This window comes from Sus scrofa, chromosome 6 (assembly GCF_054392235.1).
Source record: "Sus scrofa isolate SSC_HxYL_T2T_F1_AM1 chromosome 6, Sscrofa_HxYL_maternal_Yorkshire_Landrace_v2.0, whole genome shotgun sequence".
In the NCBI taxonomy this organism is placed as follows: Eukaryota; Metazoa; Chordata; class Mammalia; order Artiodactyla; family Suidae; genus Sus; species Sus scrofa.
The window spans coordinates 167755989-167776461 of record NC_139388.1 but is presented as its reverse complement, the minus strand read 5'-3'; the positions used below and the strand labels follow the sequence as shown (position 1 = coordinate 167776461).

At 40.8% G+C, this 20473-nt stretch overlaps 1 protein-coding gene across 4 annotated transcripts in view; it reads right to left on the bottom strand.

Annotated features, from left to right (window-relative positions):
- SPATA6 (spermatogenesis associated 6) overlaps positions 1–20473 on the bottom strand; it is a 118133-nt gene that overhangs the window by 48604 nt on the left and 49056 nt on the right. For all 4 annotated transcript variants that reach the window (XR_014804811.1, XR_014804812.1, XM_021093282.2 and 1 more), the window contains exons 9-10: positions 15031–15071; positions 16–200 (exon numbers count right to left, since the gene is read on the bottom strand). Coding sequence is in view for 2 of the 4 variants with exons in the window: in XM_021093282.2 (XP_020948941.1) it covers positions 16–200; positions 15031–15071 (226 nt within the window). In the remaining 2 variants the exon portion in view is untranslated. The remainder of the gene's footprint in view (positions 1–15; positions 201–15030; positions 15072–20473) is intronic.

Genomic DNA, 20473 nt, shown 5'->3' with positions numbered 1-20473 from the left:
GAGACTAAGCATTACCTTTCCCTGAGAGAAGCGCGATTTAACACAGGGCTTGGAGAGTGCTTCGGCATTGTCGAGGGTGCTGAATGAACGAGTAGGGTCCTGGCCGAATGCTGGGGCTTGCTGCATGACCTGGAGCTCAAATAGTCATCACACCTTTCCAAAGAGTCGTCGAAGTCTCTCCCATGAGGTGTTCTGATAACCTGTTTAAAAATTATATGTGTGTGTTCAAGATATATTTAGTGATATTATACACACATACATAAAACCTTTGTAAAAGTAAAAATATATATATATATATATAATGTCACAGCTATATCTGAAGGTAAATTTCAGAACACAGCAATCCTTATTACTACTGTATGATTAAACATTAAATACATCTGATTATTCTTTCTACATGTCTAACATTTATGAAACTTTATCAGTTCTAAGGGGTTCTGAGTAGGGATGGAGGGAAATGTAGGATGTACATACATATAAAACAAAGGACAAATACACTGGAACTAATGAGGGCCTAGGTTAGCTATGAGGTCAAAGAGAAGAGAATTCTAGCCCTAACGTTTGTTCATTGCTTCATAATAAATCCGGATAAATTAATAAATTCCTACCCTTGTGGAATTTATATTCTAGTAAAATTTACATTCCAGTAAGGAGAGAGAGATTTAAAAACACCTCACTCCCCAGATAAATAGGTAAAACATACAGTTTGTCACAGGATGGTAAATACCACAGGAAGCAGATAAAGGAGGTAGAGGTGCTGCTGGGTGGGGGGGGTGGTATGTGGGAAGGTGCTGCACTTTTAAATAGAATCGACAGTGGGACCTCAGGGACAAGACAGTCCTAGGAAAGATCTAAGGAGTAAAGGCCTGAGTAAAGACCACGGGATCTGAGGCAGGGGACACCTGCGGGACAAACATCCCGGAAAGAGAGAAAAATAAGCACAAAGATCCTGTGGGTAGGGTAGGGGGCGCGCCTGATCGTTAGAATAGCAAGAAAACCAACAGGGCTTGACTGGAGAGTAGAAGATGAAGTAAAAAAGGTAAATTTTAAGGATTTGGGCTTCTATTCTGAAGAGAGAAAAAATAAGATTCTTTTTTTTTTTTTTTTTTTTTAAATAAGATCTCCGTGGCTACTGTGGTACAGTCTATAGTGAGGCCAAGGGCAGAGGCAAGGAAATGAATTAAGAAACAATTACAACAAAGTATGGAAAAGAATACTGGCTAGATCCTGAGTGACAGCTGTGGAGGTGAAAGCGATCAGATTCAGTTCAGCTGGAAGATGAGGCCAACAGGATATGCTGATAGATGGCCTGTCAATGGTAACAGCCACGTTGTTTTTGCCAAATTGACTGCAAGAGCTGTGTGCGCATGAACTAGTTACACCTTTCCAACTGGACGGGTAGGAGAGTAAGGCACTAGGAGTCTGAACTTCACCTGTCTATTAATCATCCAAACCATTAGCATAGAGTTGAGAGGAAGAGTCCAGGATAAAGATACAAATTGGTAATTACCAGAGTCTAAGAGGCACTTAACGATACGACGTGAGGTGATACCGCCAAGGAAGTGAGTGTAGATAGGAAACAAATGAAAACTGAGCCCTGGGGATACTCCATGGTTTAGAGGCTGGGAAGGTAAGAAGGAAACTGACTGAGGAATAGCCAGGGAAGAAGGGGAAGAAAAAGGAGAATGTGTTGTTTTGGAAAGTCAATTAAATAATGCATTTCAAGGAAAGGGAGTAACTAACTGGGTCAAATATGACAGATCGGTCAATGTCGAAAAGGCTAGGAATGAACCTCTGGATTTTGACAACAGGGAAGGTCACCAATAATAGCAATAAGAGCAGCTCTGGGGGAGTGACAATCTGGAGTTAAGTTCAAGAGAGAAGGAGAGAGGAATTGCGTTTAAAAAATGAAATATTTAACTTCCAGTCACCACGTGAAGTATTGGGACTACGACAGGGAACACACCAAAGTCCCCTACATCCCAGAGGTTACTATCGGCTACATATTTGACCTTTAAGAAAGTCAACTGGACCTTTAATCTTTCGCAGACTCGTTTTCCTCCTATGTAAAACAGGGTTAATAATAGCTACCTTAGAGGTCTTCCATCATTTATTTAAAGTATCTCGCAGAATGTCTAGGTGCATGAATTAGTTATACAACAAATATAAGTCATTTATTATTAAAACGCCATTCCAACATTGCTTTTTCCTTCAGCAGTACCACAATTTTCACTGCTTTCCAGAATTACAGCAACATATGGTGAGTCAGCAGTCAGCTGAATCAAGCTTTCACCCCAGATCCAAATGGCATGTAATTCAAATGACTCAGTTACAGTTCCAAAGAACTGACCAAGAAATAGGTGATCCGGATGGAATAAAGGGGAAAAAATGACAAAGGCTCTATTGTTCGCTGTTCGCGGAGACGAAGTAAAAACAGTGAATGTCAAAAATAAGGTCGAAGAGGTCCAAAATCAACGAATACGCGCGTATACATTAAGAGACCGCAGGAAAGGAGAAGAAGTGCTATAACGCTGGTCCTAGAACACTGTCCAAATATGAGCCACTTGGCTTAAGCAGAGAGATTATTTTCACCTCATTAATTTCAATGTCAATTGAGTCATGTTGGCTGGGGAACCATTTCATTTTTTTGTTTACGAAAATCTCTCCCCAAACTCATCAGCAATGCTTTCAATAAAGCCTCTTCCAGGTGACTACAACTGACTTTTTCTCCATCAGAATAATCACTGAGAATGTTTTAAGTAACACGTTAGCGAACACACGGATCTAGAGAGGTACAGGGATTTGAACTCAAAATCCAGATGAGACAGGTATTAACAGAAAACCGACAGTGAGACATGCTCAGTGGCAAACACCCCCTGATGACAGTATCTGCAGAAGGAAACTGAAAGACCTCTAAGGGCCTAAAGGGTGGCGGCCTCTTGGAGGAGGTGGGATTGGAATCAAGCCATAAGTAGAGACAAAGGGGAGAAGGGCACTTCGAACGGAGGGAAAGGCAGAAGAAGGAAAGATGCACAATGACTACAATCACTTGGACAGCGTGACAGAAAAGTAATCAGAGAGACTGTCACGGGGGTGGAGAGGGCAGGCTGCAGAGAACCTTGCCACTGTAACTCAGCACCAGGCAGCACGTATTAAGCATCTTCTGTGCGTGACGACCCGAAGAAGGCAGGAGACAATAATCACAGGCAAATACAAGAGGAGACCTCAAAGACAGGATACTTCAAAAGGAGAGGCATGAAAAAACAAGGAATGAGAAAATACTGAGAAAGGAAATCGGAACGAAACAGATACCCAATAAGTAACTGCGCAGAGGGAACAGAGCGGGGATGTATTCCTTCCACGGAATTAGAATAAATATTTGTTTTGGAAAGTTTTATATCTACATGGTGGAATGGAAGGCATAATAAATAATGGAATTAAGTCTTTGAGAAGAATCCACTTCAACTTTTCAACCTTAATGAAGCCTTAGCTTAAGAAATGTTTTCATAGCTTTTGTGAGTTTTCTAGGTTGTTTATTCACGTCCAAAAACCAAATGGAATGCTCTCTTTGACACATAATAGAAGAGTTGCATTTCTCGAAGGGACCCCTCAAGAACCCTGGCTTAGAGTGTTCAGAGAACCGGTGCAAATCTCTGCTTGTTATGTGACCCTAAGCAAATCATTCACGCTAAGCTTTTGTTGTTTCCTTGTCTATACACTAGGGAAATCATCTTACGGGTTTTGCTACAGAAAATAAATGAGCCAAAATTAGTACGAACACAAAGCAGAAAGCATGAGTTAGAGAGACAACAGTATTTATTTCCTCTATAGCAACCTTCCTATTTCAGCATAAAGAGGTTTCTTCTTTTTTTTTTTACACATTTAGGGAAATAATTCTTTAATGCCTTTTATAGATCTCAGAAATGTAACAATTCCAAAATTGCAAATGTTGAAATGTTTTAAGATAAAATCTAATATTTCTAAAGCAATTTGTAATTATTACAGGTAGGAAAAAAAACATCATAGACTAAATTCATTATAATTACATAAATGTAATATACTTACGTAAATGACATACTTTTCAAATATGTGACATGCAAGGATTTTGCATGCTTATGAAAGAAATAAGCTTCCTGAAAAGTTGCTTATACAGTAAGTTGATAACTTAAATCATATTGATGGCCATAACACTTATATTTATAGGAACTTCAAGGCCAAAACAATACAAGAGATAACAAACCACTAATTATAGGAACCAGGAAATTCACTTTTTCAACAAATGTTTCTTGAAAGTCCATTTAGTGCCTGTTACTATACAGCATGCTTTAAAATTTCTCCTTTGTCGTGGGACATAAACCTAAGAAATAAATAAAAATAATGCGAATGGAGCTTGCTGGGAAGTAGCTGAGAATGACGACTACAGGCGGAAGAGCAGCAGAGGTACTCCTCTCAGGAGAGTAAGAAGGAAGTGCCGTCCTGATTCAAAGGGGGAGAGAAGCAGGTACGGGCAACCCAGATCAGTTTCTCAGTCTGTGGAAAACACTCCTGTTGAAGGCTCCTCAAGTCAATGGTCAGATTCTATCCTACCCACTTTAAAAATCCATAGGCCCTACTATCTGGTTTGGTTGAAGAAAGATGTACTTTATTGACACTGAAGAAAAATTTAGAAGAAATTCCAAAATAATGCAGTGAAAATAATAAGTAATTCCTAAATACATCAATCTTTAGGGAGCAGGGGGAAATCGCTTCCTTCTTAGACCTATATAAATAGGTGCTGTCGTACGCATCTATATAAATAACTTGTTTAATCCTCACAGCCATCTTATGAGGTATTTTTATCATCCACACCTTTCAAGAGAGGACACTGAAGCAAAGTCAAAGAGCTCTTAAGCAGTAAGGGTCCCAGGCCAGTGGCCTACGGGATCTACGGCAGGAAACAAATGGAGAACGCCCACAGCCCAAGGCTCACAGGATGCCTGTGCGGGATGGGCCACAGAAGATAGACTAACAATCCGATGTGCGGACAACTCAGTAAATAGGGTCAAGGAAAACTGACGACCTTTCTAATGAGGAAAGAAAATATCCCCAAATTAATTTTATGATGTGATCATAGCATAGCACCACATCACCCACGAAAAGGAGGAGAAAGGTAATTACACACTACCCTTACGAGTGACCATATGTGGAAAAATAACTTAAAAGATTAACCAATTAAATTTGGTAATGTTGAAAAGAAGAATACAATATGATATTATTCAAAGACTATAAGGATGGGTTATCTTTAGAAAGTCTATTAATTCACTACAGAAAAATTAGAAAAAAGTATTTAATAATATCCAGAAGTTCCTGTCGTGGCGCAGCAGAAATGAATCTGACTAGGAACCATGAGGTTGTGGGTTTGATCCCTGGCCTCACTCAGGGGGTTAAGGATCTGGCGTTGCCGTGAGCTGTGGTGTAGGTCGCAGACACGGCTCGGATCTGGCGTCGCTGTGGCTGTGGTGGGGGCCAGCAGCTGAAGTTCCGATTAGACTCCTAGCCTGGGAACCTCCACATGCCGCAAGTGCGGCCCTAAAAGGACAAAAGACAAAAAATGAAAAATAAAATTAAAAAAAATAATATTCAACATCCACTCATAATTAAAATTATATATTCCTTGCAAACAAGGAATTTCAAAGCAAACGTCCTTAACTCGCTAAAGGATATCTAACAAAAATCTACTGCAAATAACATTCATGGTTATGAAAGCGTTGACCTGATCCTATCAAAGACGGATCGAGACAAGAATGCACATGGTATCAGAATGTGATTCAGAGTAGCAGGCTGCACTGCAATAGAAAATTAAGTTTGAAAATTAGTGGCTTAAACATAATAAAGGTTCACTTTTCCCTGTGCTTTATGGTAATATATAGGTTAGCAAGAGAAATCACACTTCACAAAATTGTCCAAGGACCCCGGCTGATGAGACAGGTGGAAGAGCTAATAGCTGCACCATCTAGAACACGAGACCTCACTGCCACTGTAACAAGAGAAAGTTCGTATCAATTCCTCTATGCTTCACCCTGGAAAAGATCCACATAGTTTCCATTTACAGCCCATTGCTTGGAATTAGGCACCATATGCCTGCAAGAGGACTTGAAAATATGAAAGAGGACGTGACTAGCCAGTAAGAAATACGTCTGCCACATGCACTATCACCATTTTCACTTAACAGTAGGTTGAAGACCCTAGTAAGTCAAGACAAAGAAATACTGTGAGAGGCAGAAATAAAATTCATCATTTGTAGATGATACGGTTCCCTCTTTTTAAAAAAGTTTTTAAGTATCTAAGAAGGTAATAAAAAATCTATTTCAAACCAAAATGTAATTTTACATAAAAGACTATTTACAATGGCAACCAAAACTACACAGTTTCCTGGAATAAGTCTAACAATAATGCAGAGCACATTAATGGAAAAGTGTATATAACTTTAGCAAGAATGTGAGAACTGAGACCGCCTGTATTCACACGGCTTAACTAACAAAACCTCTATATGACTTTACCACGAATTCAGGAAATTCCTGTCAGGACAATAACGCTATAAACCAGTAAACTGCTTCATTATGTGCTTCAGGACATGCCCATGAATCATTTGCCTGAAAAACAGTCTGCTCAATCGTCAATCAGCTCCCTTCTCAAAACCACAGATTCTTAATCTGAGCAAACAGTCCCCTTCTCAGGACAAGAGATCAGGCCACTGGACAAACCCCTTCCTCATCAAATACCTGTCGACTTATCAAGACTTTGCTTTAAGACTCCAACCTTTGCGTCCCTTATTCTCAGGACTTTGACATCACAAACTTTACAACTACATCCCTCATTAAAAGCCCGACCTTCAAACACTCAGAGCTCAGATCCCCCAAACCCTGTCAATAGCTCCCCCTCACCTCCAGAGACGCTGCGAAGGCTGTGAGGGGGTGCTCTCCCTTCCTGCATAATCACGAGCTCAGCTTTGCCTGTTATCAACGCATGCCTCAGTTACTGGTGGCTTTTTCGGTGAGTTGATGGCTGACAATCCTAGAAGTCCAGGAAGATCTGAACACACCCCCGCTGGTGCCACATCTAAGACACTCAAGTTAGAAACAGCTTTTTCCTCTGAGACTTCTCGGGCCTCTCTCCTTGGGGGTGTCTTTGACTATGACGGGGACTTAAGGGAACCTTCCTGCTGGTCTGGGCTCGGATCGCCCAGCAACGCTCGTAAGCTCCATGTTACTCTGTCACGTAGGGATGCAGAAAACCTGTATCCCAGGTGGAAATCTGCCTTATTGCTCGGAACAGTCTCTGCCTTGGTCAGCTGTGTGGGGGTCTAAGAGGAGTGAACAGGCACAAGCTGCCAAAGCCCATCCTCAAGCCCGGCCTGAGGACTGATGGGTTCAGATGTTCTCATTACACCAGAATCCTCAGTAAAAACTTGGCCGCGGGCCGCCTGTCAGAGTATCATGACCACTTTCCACAGTTTTTCTAGCTCTGTTCTCCCCGCTGGGAGAAACTGCCTCGGGGAGAAGTCATTACCAAGCCTTCCATCTTCCTAGAATTACAGATTTCTAGGTCTCCAATTTAAGACACCAACCACCCTTGGTTGGAGACCGAGACACAAGGTGTGCAAGTAGCGTATGACCAACACGGCCAGACTCTCAGGCCTGTATTTCAGGTTAGGCCCACACTCCCTCCAAGTGAGATTCAAACTTTCAGTCTTTTTACATGTATTTACACCATGATTTTAAATTGTACACTTATGGAGTTCCCGTTGTGGCGCAGTGGTTAACGAATCCGACTAGGAACCATGAGGTTGCGGGTTCGGTCCCTGCCCTTGCTCAGTGGGTTGACGATCTGGCGTTGCCGTGAGCTGTGGTGTAGGTTGCAGATGCGGCTCGGATCCTGTGTTGCTGTGCCTCTGGCGTGGGCCGGTGGCTACAGCTCCGATTCAACCCCTAGCCTGGGAACTTCCATATGCCGCGGGAGCGGCCCAAGAAATAGCAACAACAACAACAACAACAACAAAAGACAAAAGACAAAAAAAAAAAAAAAAAAAAAAAATGTACACTTATTATCTCAAATAGCAAAATTTCACTAAGCTTTTTTTTTTTTTTTTTTTTTTTTTTTTTTTTGGCCATGCCTACAGCATGCCGAAGTTCCAGGGCCAGGGACTAAACCTGGGTCATAGCAGTGACAATGCCAGGTCCTTAACCCACTGAGCCACCAGGGAACTCCTCACTAAGCATACTTTAGAATTACAGTGGTCATTTTGGGTTTTTTTTTTTTTTTTGTCTTTTTGTCTTTTTGCCATTTCTTGGGCTGCTCTCACGGCATATGGAGGTTCCCAGGCTAGGGATCTATTCGGAGCCGTAGCCACCGGCCTACGCCAGAGCCACAGCAATGCGGGATCCGAGCCTCCTCTGCAACCTACACCACAGCTCATGGCAACGCCAGATCCCTAACCCACTGAGCAAGGGCAGGGACCGAACCTGCAACCTCATGGTTCCTAGTCGGATTCGTTAACCACTGCGCCACGACGGGAACTCCTTGTTTTTTTTTTTTAATGAACAAAAGTATTCATGTGAAAATGTCTTTTCAAAGAGCGAAATCCTACACATCCAATGATCTGCACTTAACTGAAATAAAAATTCCACAAAGAATTTCAGAGTTTACAAAATTGCTTCCTTAAATGATTTTCTGGTCAAGACAAATTTTTTTAAAAATGTGAAAATTTAAAACTATGTCTCATTTAGATAACCCCACATCCCACTGAAAGAAATAGGCTTTATCCCACTATTTTTTCCCTCCTATCCTGTGCTCCTCCGTTACCTCAGATCCCTATCCTTCTTCCCGTCTGCTTTCATTCCCATCTGCCCTGCCATAAACAAAAGCTCAATGACTTCTTAAAGTTAAATTCCCTTCGGAATACATCAAATGCCAAACGGTTGATTTTTAAGCTCTGGACTATTTCTGGGCTGAAGAGTCAGACACACTTCAAAGTCTAAACAAGATAAGCAGGAATTTGCAGCAAATTTAGAATTCTTTGAACTTTAAACTATCCTTTGCACATCTCCTCTCTCAATAAACGGTGTCATCAAACACTGAGTTGTGAAAACTGGAAATAATAAGAGTCATTCCTAACACTGCATAGTTAAGCCCCTTTCAACCCTCTCTGTTTTCAAAGTTTTCCTGGCTATTTTTGCCTAGTTCCCGGAATTAAAAAAAAAAAAAAAAAAAAAAATGCCTGGAGATATTTTAGTTGAGATGCTGTTAATTTTCAAATTATCCGAAGTAGAAGAATGTCTTTTTGCTATTGACTCTTTCTCTAGGAGAACGCGGTATATTTTTCCATTCGTCAGGCCTGTGCTTCTATCAACATGAATTCTAAACACCTAATAGCTCCGCTTGCAGCAGGAATGGCTGGCTTTCCACTGCAATTCGTCTCTCCCTCCGCCCGAGCAGAGCTAGTGCTGAGACGCAAGCCTGGCACCACGGTGTGGCCACCTCATTAGTTCTTGGCAACAGAGTGTAGGCAAAAATGTTATGCGTCAATTCTAGGACAAGGTTTTTGCGAAAGAGACGTTTTCTCTTTTTATTTTCTACCATGTGAAGAAAACAGCGAAACCCTCAAGCATAAGGCAAAGGCACAAGATAAGGTCACCGCGTGGAGAAAAGAACATGCAGAGCAGAAGCATCCTAAATTCAACTATTATGTGAATAAAAACTAAATTTTTATTAGGGCAACCTTCTCAAGTTTGGAGGTTTAGTTCTACAGCAAATAGCATTACTCTAATCAATTCAGAAATCAAATCTTACTGTACTGGCCTTAACACAGACCCAAATATGCACTGGCCTGTGGGTCAGGAGCAGGAAACAAGGGAACAGATACTTGAGGATCAAATATTTAAGAACCCGTAATGCAGCAGCAAAATAAAACTGTGGCCGGCAACGGCTTGGAAGACAGACCACATAACTTTCAAGGTTGTTATCTCTAGGAAAATAGCTGGAGAGGACAAGAGCAGTGGTGTGTTGGCTTCTGCTTGTATTGAGCAAGGGATTTCAAAAATGATGAGCTCAGGAAAGATTGATTTGAGAGCAGAAATGAAACAGTATCGAAAGATTCTACTAGTTGACGGGCTCTCGAGGTCAGGAAAAACCTCTGCCAACTGCTTGTGGACCCTGAAAGGTAGATATTTCAGACGGAAAAACGCTTTCGGCTTTGAACAAAGGCCCAATAAAACTTTTTAAACAGAGAAACTAAATCCTAAAACAAAAATCTGATTGAGGGAGTTGCTTCCCATCTGAGCCTGCTTCAGATAACCTCAAGGCAAGTGCCATTAAAAGGCATGAGAACTAAAGAAATAAATCAGACCCTAGAATTATATTTGGAGGGAAGAAACAGCTTCGGGTGTATCTGCTCCTACATTAAACTGACTAGAAGCAAATAAACAAGAGGCCTATTTGCCTTATTGCCTCAGAAATCAAGACCGTGGCCTTTAAGAGCCCAAGTCTATAAAAGTCTCAGGCCCCAAAACTTTTAACTGCGAGAAGTGGCTAGAAAGCCATGCAGTCCCAAGAGACGAATATCCTCCAAACGCACTTCAGAGAGGATAACTCACGGCTGTGTAGGATAATAAACAGAGATGGGAAAGCCGGCTGTAGGGTGGAGCCAGGGCTCGTGGAAAGAAAGGCTGAAGAAAGAAAACGTGTCTACTCCCGGGGCAGCAGGGCCTCTGCCAGACAGATTCACAAAACTTGCCCGGCAGGACTGGTCAGTGCTGTAGACGAATAACTGCTCTTCATTCGCTGTTTCTCCCTTTTGCAAGTAAGAGCACCGTTTTCCTCAGGTATCCTGTCCCTGCTCTAACAAAACACAGCAGAAACACGGTTCAGGTAGAGTGAGAAGGGGCGGGAGGGGGCGCGATGACTTGGCTTGGTTCGCGGGTCACTGGGTCATCGGGAGCCCATCTGGATCTGATGGACTGGCCTATTCATCACGCAAAGACCCTGACCTTCAAGCTAGATTCAAGGGACTGCATGGAGCTTCCAGCGGTTTTCCTTGAAGAGGACAAAAGCACGTTCCGTGTGAGGGAGAAAGGTATACGGGGATATTTTGGGGGTCAGAGGGGCAGACCGTGACAGATAGCTGTCTCCCAAAGTGCATGACCCTCTTTAGTGGAAACCAGCTGCCCAACCAGAATCTCTGTTTCTAGCCCGTGTGACTGGTTCTTGCGGAATATAACAAGTGGCTCTTTCACGTCAAGGCTTTTAAGAAGCAGGCGTGCCTTCACGGACGCACCAGACAGTTAGTGAGAAACCACTTCTACTGTGTTAAAAGAGTGAAATATTCGAGTTAGCAGAACATCTAGCATTACCCTGATAAACTGGGTGAGTTAAAATACAGAGCTAGAAATACAAACATGACTTAGAGGAGAAGGATCATGACGATATGATGGGAACGGAGCGCGCAAGTTCAGGAGCAGCAGCAGGAGCTAAGTCACAGGCAGTACAGAAATCTAAGCAGAGAGCTCTGCCCTTGAAGCGTAGTCCCCCACACAGTCAAACAACAACCCAGTGTTCACCAGTTATCATACACCTTGCGAGCCAGCAAGGACAGAATGAGCGAGACGTTGCACTTAGCTTCATGAATCTAGGAAGACATATTAAGTCCTTATTCTGGTAGTCAGAGAGGCACCCAGTGTAATAAGGAAATGCTAGGGAGGTGAGGATTTTAAAAGTGATATAAGGCTACCAGGAATCAACCATACATTCCACGCGTATCTCACAATTTTGGCTAAAGCCAGTTCTGTTTCCCAATTGCATCAACATGGTTTCCTATCCCTTTCAAAGAGTATAAGGACTCTTTAATTTTGAAAGCTCTCATAAAAATTTGCTTTCATCAAATATTTTAGAAGTAATGGATAAAGAAGTGAAAGTGATGCTCATTTAAGTCTATCAATGAAAAGACAAAGAAGGGATAAGAAAGATGTAGGGAGGCAGACTGAGCCGTGTGTAGTTTTTCAGAGAGCTGTGTATTTATAGAACAGCTGATTGTAAAGCATCAGGAGTGAAGAGAGTTGACTTTGGCCAAAAGAACAGCTAATGACAAGAGTTCCCGTCATGGCGCAGTGGTTACCGAATCCGACTAGGAACCATGAGGTTGCGGGTTCGGTCCCTGCCCTTGCTCAGTGGGTTAACGATCCGGCGTTGCTGTGAGCTGTGGTGTAGGTCGCAAACGCAGCTCGGATCCCGCGTTGCTGTGGCTCTGGTGTAGGCTGGCAGCTACAGCTCCGATTAGGCCCCTAGCCTGGGAACCTCCAATGGCAAAAAGACAAAAAAAAAAAAAAAAAAAAAAAAAAGAATAGCTAATGACCAAGGAACGAGAAATCTTAAAGAGGGAGGCAACAGATACAATAGGTGTGGAGAAGCAGGAAAAACAGAAACTAAATGGGTTAAGTAGCCATTACCCCTCAACAGGTGTTTTTTGTTTTTTTTTTTTTTTCGTCTAAGACAATGACTTATTCCACACGCCAAGGCTTTATTTAATAATTGTCTCCTTCGAACACAATCTTCTCTCTCTTATGCAGAATATATTTTTCAACAGAACTCTGGCCAAGTCCTACTTTTCTAGAAAAATTTTTGCAAGCACTCCTTGTTTCATAACACTTTTCCTTGAAGAAGTGCTACAGTGCTCCACTACGAGCTACTAAATGTCCATGAGAAAATAATCCTTTCTATTTCCCATAGAAAAGACAGCAGTGTTCAATGATGCATATGTATTTCTAGGAAAATCTACCTCTTCAATACAAAAATAATCCTCGAGTCCACTTACTACCCACAGCCTTAGAGAGGAGTATAAATGATCCACTCCTCCTCTACCCCTGAAAGTGCAGAATACAGAAGTGAGGGCAGGCAGATATCAAAGACAGGGAGAAGTGAGGTTCTTTAAAATAAATCAATCAGAAAAGAGGAGTCTAAATTTTACACATAGCTGCCTTTAAATGGACCAGTCAACATAGAACTGGATTAGATAGTTACCTTAGGATAAGGATTAGTGTCCTACAGACTTCATACCTTTCTTTCCATTCTATATGTTTAAATATTTGGTTTACTTGTTTTCTTTTCCACTCACACAGTACACATAATTTAGGAATCCACACTCTACAGCAGACAATATACTAGGTACGAGTAATTATTAACAAGCAAGATCAATAAGATTCTTGCCATTCTTGAAGTTAGATTAATAAAAAAGGCAGACTTCAAACAAAGATGTAAATAAATAAATAAATAAATAAATAAAAATTGTGAAACATGGCGTGGAGAACATGTACAAAGACTGACTTGTCCCTTAGGTATTATAAATAAGGCAGCTTTACCGTAATAAGGCCTTACCACAAGGCCCCGCACGAGACACTGAACGTTACACTTTTTGACATGCGTGCATGTGTGTGTGTGTGTGTGTGGCAGGCATGTGCACAAGTATATATACTACACACATCTGTACACATGTATGTGTTTGAGTAAATTCCACATAAGAGGTGGGTGTGCGTCAGGTGAATTACGTCAGAGCCATACTCCTCTAAGGACAGCCTTAAACAAACAATGGCGCGACCCTATACAAAAACCACACAAGGACTGGTTCTATTTAAGGGCTTTCTCAAATGCTAATCCTTGGATAGACAGCAAAAGAGTTGCGTAAGAATCACCTGGAAACTTGTTGAACATAAACATTTCCAATTTCTATTCTCAACTATTTTAATTTAGTAGCCCTGGGATGAATTTTTATAAAGTTTCGCCTGGATGATTCTGACACTCTGGTACATGTGGGCCCTTAGTCACACGGGGCCTGGACTTGTTACGTAACAGTTCCATGCTTCTCTGATCACACTCAAAGCATGGCAACAGCACCAGCATGCTGGTACTGTTCAGGGCCAGTTAGCATGCAATGGATTATTTTCAAGAAAACAAACAAGGTATTATAAAGTAAGTTACGTCTTTTTGTTTTATCTTCCTTTCCCAAACATAATGCCACTTCTTAACAGGAAGCTTTCACTTAGGCACAGAAAAGAGAATCTCTGGAGTAGCACTTCTCAAAATGTAGGGCATGAACTGCTAGGGGTATAGCAGGTAATGTGGTGCCCAGAACGAATGGAGAGGATACACACGATTATTTTACATGGCACATGGACACACACTAAAAACACCGAATCACAGAGGGAAAAAATATATTTTCTTTTCAACTCTCTTTCAATCAGAAATCCTCAGTTAGCCACTGGTATGTCTCCTACGCCTATCATTGCCTATGTCATTTTAAGACATAGAGGACATGCCTCAGAGCCTTTGGAAAACAAAGTTATCTAGCTAGAATGTAGTTAATACTGTTCTGTTTTCACTGTAGTTTTAAGGCCATCAGCCATTTAAAGCATAAGATTCTGATTTTTTTCATTTACACTGGTAAAACAAAGAGGAAATTAATTTTTCTAAGTAGCATATATTATATTTGGATATTGAAAAAATTATGAGGATGCTCTATAAATGGCTGAAATATAGAAATACTACTGTGTGAGCGAGTTCTCTTGAGGTGCAATGGGTTAAGGATCCGGCATTGTCAACGCAGCAGTTTGGGTGGCTGCTGTGGTGTAGGTTTGATCCCTGGCCTGGGAATTTTCACATGCTGCAGATGCGGCCAAAAAAAAATACTACTATGTGAGGTATCATTAAAAGTAACAACCAATTTCTTTCTCTATCTCTCTCACACACAAACACAAATACACATTAATAGTTAATCAAAAAATCAAAAGCCACAAAACACTTGTAGGAAGACATTCAATGAAAAAGCTATTCTACCACTTGACAACATAAATAAAATAATAACATTCCATAACACGACAACTCCCGTTTGTACATTTTCTTGAATAAATGATGTCATAATATCTGCCTATACATTTAAGAAATGTACTTACTATGCGCTTATCTCAAAGCCACGATAATTATCACTCTGTCATTTATACCTCTTACCTTATAATCCTTGGGTCGGTAGCACCCAAGATGAGAATGATCTGAAAAGGATATATAAAAGAAACCATAAATATTGCCCATCAAAAAAAAAAAAAAGAAAAAAGAAAAGAAAATTTGGTTTTATCTTTGGTTTTTTGCCACAATCACTGTTTCTATGATTATAATTCATACAGAACTTTCCAGAAATATCTTTTAAATCCTTCAGTAATGTTACAAAGATGATAAGCAGCAAGTTAAAATCTTACCAGTTCTTTAGCAATTAAGTGGTTTCACAAATAATATTTTCTTTAGGATAGGAGATATCGGATATAGACCAGAATAATTTTTAGTGGACAATCCAGCTTATGATGAACTGTCATTTGAATATGTAGATTTGATAGATATTGCCAAACGACATGTGTCCCTTTTCCTGGAGTCTATGCTCAAATCAAGCGAGTGTACTAGAAACAGGACCAGCGTTAGAGGTGGCAGCATACGGTACAGTAGTGAACAGGCCTTGTTGACAAATGGATCTGCATTACAGTTCAGGCCTGAGCACTTCCTATACGGCCTTCCCAAGTCTCAAATTCCTCAACTGTCTGAGGAACCTCTCTCATAATACTATTTTAAAGATTACACTCGATGTGACATGTAAGGCAATAAAATAAATGTTAACTATTATTTCTAACAAGCATCAACATCATTACTATTGAATTCTAAGTCAAATAAGGTCAGGTTCAACTTCTACCACTTATCATACACGTCTGTCAAGTTATACAGTTAATTTGTATTTCATTCATTTTAAGAGTATGGAGATAACGCTTACCTTATGTCAGAGGTACAGTGATGATTAAACTACACAGTTTATGAAAGTACCTAGGGCAAAGTATCTAAAACACTGGATTATAAACCTATTCCAAATCTCTCCCTGAGACAAAGACCATGAGACTGCAGATGCAGATCTTGGGTTTTACCTATTACCTAACTTTTAATTATTCAACTTTTTTTTTTTTTTTTACTCAACTTTTAACTGTTCTAAATCTCTATTATATTGATAGATAAGAAAATCAGAACCCTAATTTGTTTTTGTTGTTGTTGTTTTGTCTTTTCACGGCCGCACCCGCAGCATATGGAGTTTCCTAGGCTAAGAGTCTAATCAGAGCTGTTGCTGCTGGCCTACACCAGAGCCACAGCAACACCAGATCCAAGCTGCGTCTGCGACCTACACCACAGCTCACGGCAACGCCGGATCCCCAAGAGGAGGCCAGGGATCAAACCTGCGTCCTCATGGTTCCTAGTCAGATTCGTTTCAGCTGAGCCATGACGAGAACTTTAGAACCATAATTTGTAATTCTACTTCTTTACTAATAAATTATGGTCAAACATTCTATATTTTACTTTCCCAAACCATCTTGTATAGGAAAAAAAAGGCTATATGGATAGAGACCCAGGAAAGTCTACATTCAGGCAATTAGCTTTCTTATATCACACTAGATGTTTGTTTCCCGAGTGTCCTGAGCCGTTTTAGAGGACAGCTAAAACATGAATATCTTTCACATAAGGCCAACTTCACCATTCAATTCAGACTCCAACTTACTTCAAGCGCTCTTCAAAACTCAAAATAAAACTAACTCCCAGCCCAACTCTCTTCTAGAAAGTCTAATGCACATCACGGCCACAAGTGGCAGAAGAAATAAAGGAATGATAAGGCCATACTAAGTCTAATTCTTCAGAAATGCTAACTTTGAAAATTAAGATTATAATTTCTAGATATGTATATGTTCTTTCTGGCAGCTAATGTACTATTCGAAATATCAATATAGTCAAACACTGGTTGTATCTTCTGCTTTCCACAAACCATTTAGAAACGTACCCTAATTCAGACAGATTTATGTAATTTTCTCTCATTGTCATAAATGAAGCTGTTACTTTGATCTGAGGTTTCCTAATGTTCACGTGGAATCACCCTCACCCACAACTAGGCACGAACTATATTCTGCACACAGGAGATAAAGGAAATAAAGTCATGGCCCATGGTGGTGAAGTGCTGACGACTTAGTGAAGCCATACCAAGCGGGAGGACGGCAGCATGAAAGAACATGCTACAGCAGAACGGCACAGGCAATTAATGCTATGAAAAGGGCCTGTCAGAGATCAACGGCTCAAAGCTGAAGGCGATCAGGCAAAACTGCCTGGAGGAGGAGAAAGGTGAACCGGGCCTTAACGAATGGGTCACACTTAAGAAAACATGAGGAGAAAGAGCTAATTTAGTTGGTGTGTATATGTTGCGTGTGTGTGTCATCTTGAACACCTTACTCTATTTCCTTAAATCTCGGATGTTTTCATCCATAAAATGGGAATAAATAATATCTAAAATTCTTGAGGACACCGTATAGAAGTAATCAATGAAATGTAAGGACTTAGAATAGTGGCCAACAGAAAGTATAATAAATATGAGCTATTATTGGATTTTCCAATAATCTCATGATATCTGTGTCCTCCCAAAATTCATGTGTTGAAGCCCCACCCCTCAAAGTGACGGTATTTGGAAACAAGACCCTTTGGTGGTAGTTCGGGTTAGATGAGGTCATGAGGATGGGGCTGAGATAGGCAGGGACCCAGAATCCTGTGCTGCAGTGTTTGCACCTGGACAAACATCTTCTTCAGCAACAAAAATACAAAGAAATGATAAGGGTCTAAGAATAACCACGTGCGCGCAGCAGCTGGGGTAAATTAGGGACAACAAGACAGAGAAAGATCAAAAACCCAAATGCCACTTCTGAAGAGCCAGGAGCAAAAGCAGGTACTGCGCATGCCCCCTGTACAGAGCAGCACCAAGGAGGTGGGCAGACCACCGAAGCTACCCTGCTGGTCTAACCCCTGGGCCCACCCCTGCCCTCACCCCTACCTCACCCCTTATAGGAAGCAGTCTGCCTTCCCCTCAGGGATCCAGCAAGGGAATCTGTTAATTTTCATTCCCCTCTGCTGCAGCAGGGCCTTAATAAAGCCCTGCCTGAATTTCTTGTCCGGCCTCTTATCAATTCCTAATGATTAAGGAAGGCCAAGAACACTGATCCTGTAATAGACTTAGTGTCTGAGGGGTAGCTGAGGTGGTGATCAGGGTAGAGGTGCAGATTTTACTGCAAATGGGTATAATGAAACTCTTTAGGATGATGCAAATATTCTAAAAACATATAATTTCACAACTGTGCAGGTTTATTTAAAATTATTTAATTGTACACTTAAAACAGGTGAATGTTATGACATACAAATTACATCTCAATAAAGCTGTCAAAATGTTAAGATAATAGCAAAATAGGATCCGGTGTTGCTGTGAGCTGTGGTGTAGGCCACAGATGTAGCTCGGATCTGGTGTATGTCATAGGTGTGGGCCCCCAAAAGCAAAAAAAAAAAAAAAAAAGAATAGGAGTTCCCATCGTGGTGCAGCGGAAACAAATCTGACTAGGAACCATGAGGCTGCGGGTTTGATCCCTGGCCTCGCTCAGTGGGTTAAGGATCCGACATTGCTGTGAGCTGTGGTGTAGGTTACAGACGTGGCTCAGATCTGGTGTTGCTGTGGCTCTGGCGTAGGCCGGCAGCTACAGCTCTGATTTGACCCCTAGCCTGGGAACCTCCCTTTGCCGCGGGTGCAACCCTAAAAGGGCAAAAGACAAAAAAAAAAAAAAAAATAGAGAAATAAAGAAACTAAAAATGACACTGTTCAACTGCCTGCTGTCCTGTAAGACAAGGAGACATACAAATTTAAATGAAAGCTGAAATAAATGAGATATTTTGCTCATAAGTATATACAAGATGACTATATGCATTTTATTCAGAAAAGATTAAGATATCACCATTTACCACTACTCAAGATATAACCTATTAGGATTTGGGATGTTATTTCTAATTTATTTTACTTAAAAAACAATAACCATCAGCAAAGGAATTAGTAGAAGCTCATAAAAGATTACAACCTTATGGAGAATTGAAATATGACAGAATCTTCAAATGAAGCAAATAAGAGAAGTTTCCTATAAGGAGGAGACAGAGCCTAACATCTTTCCTAAATCCTAAGCAAATAAACTAAGGGCTAAGATGATGCCCTTGATTTTGCCTTCAAAATACGCAAATAATTGGATAAAGCTTCCAAATATTCTTGAGGAACAAAAGATACTGAATTTCTTCAAAAGGACTGTGCAAATTACAATTAGTATTATATACCACAGAAATTCCAGATAGAGAATATTTGAAAAATTTACCTAAAAAAATACACCTGGATGAAATTAGGGAAAGCAGTAGGAGAGTGGTGGAAAAGAAAGGAATTTGGGGTTAGAAGACCTGGACTCTAGACTGAGCACCGCTATTGGGAACTCCCAGCCCATCACGTAACCTCTCTATGCCTGTCACTCTTCCTGATTAAATACAGTTAAATCGTCTTCACATGATTACTACAAGACTCAGTCAATCGATGCTGGTGAAAATGGCATCCTACAGAAACTGAAGAATTATTAGGCAAGATAATTTGGTAAGAAAATGTTCAAGAATTTCATTAAAGAGAGTCACAAGTGAAAATGCACTATGTGTAAAAGAGTCTGTCATCAATTCCCATATGTGTTTAAATAGCTGATCAGAAACCAAAGCACAACTGCTCAACTGTCAGCCAGAAAAAAATAAATGAGAAAGGAAAAACTCTTTATAAAGTAAAAGGCAAATAATAAATGTATAGGGAGTTCACTTGTGGCCTAGAGATTGAAGATCTGGCATTGTCACTGCTGTGGCTCAGGTCACTGCTATGGCACAAGTTCAATCCCTGGCCCAGGAATTTTTGCATGCCACAGGTATGGCCAAAATAATAATAATAACAAATGTATAAAGAACAATAGGGGGCAGGGCAGGGATAAAAAAAAAAAAAAAGAACAATGGAATTTTTTTTTTTTTTCTTTTTAGGGCCACACCTGCAGCATATGGAAGTTCCCAGGCTAGGGGCTGAATCAGAGCTGCAGCTGTTGGTCTACACCACCACCATGGCAATCTGGATCCGAGCCACGTCTGTGACCTACACCACAGTTCACTGCAATGCCAGATCCTTAACCCTCTGAGCAAGGCCAGGGATCAAACCCATGTCCTCAATACTAGTTGGGTTCGTTACCACTGAGCCATAATGGGAACTCCAAAAAAAAAATGGAATTTTTTAAAATCACTATTTGGTAAACATCACAGTAATAAATTGTTTCAGGCAAGACTCATCAATGTTTGCCAAAAGGGTCAAGTCAAGGAGTATTAACATACTCTCAAACTATCTCCCCATAATTAGGGAAGAAATGGCACCTTGATGCTGGAGAAAGCCAGCAGACACCATTTTACCCAAGTGAGTAAATTAACATCACCAGTAACAAAGCAACATCACATACTCCTCACATGAGGCACTGAGAATAATATATTACCTTCTGCTGTATTCTGGGGG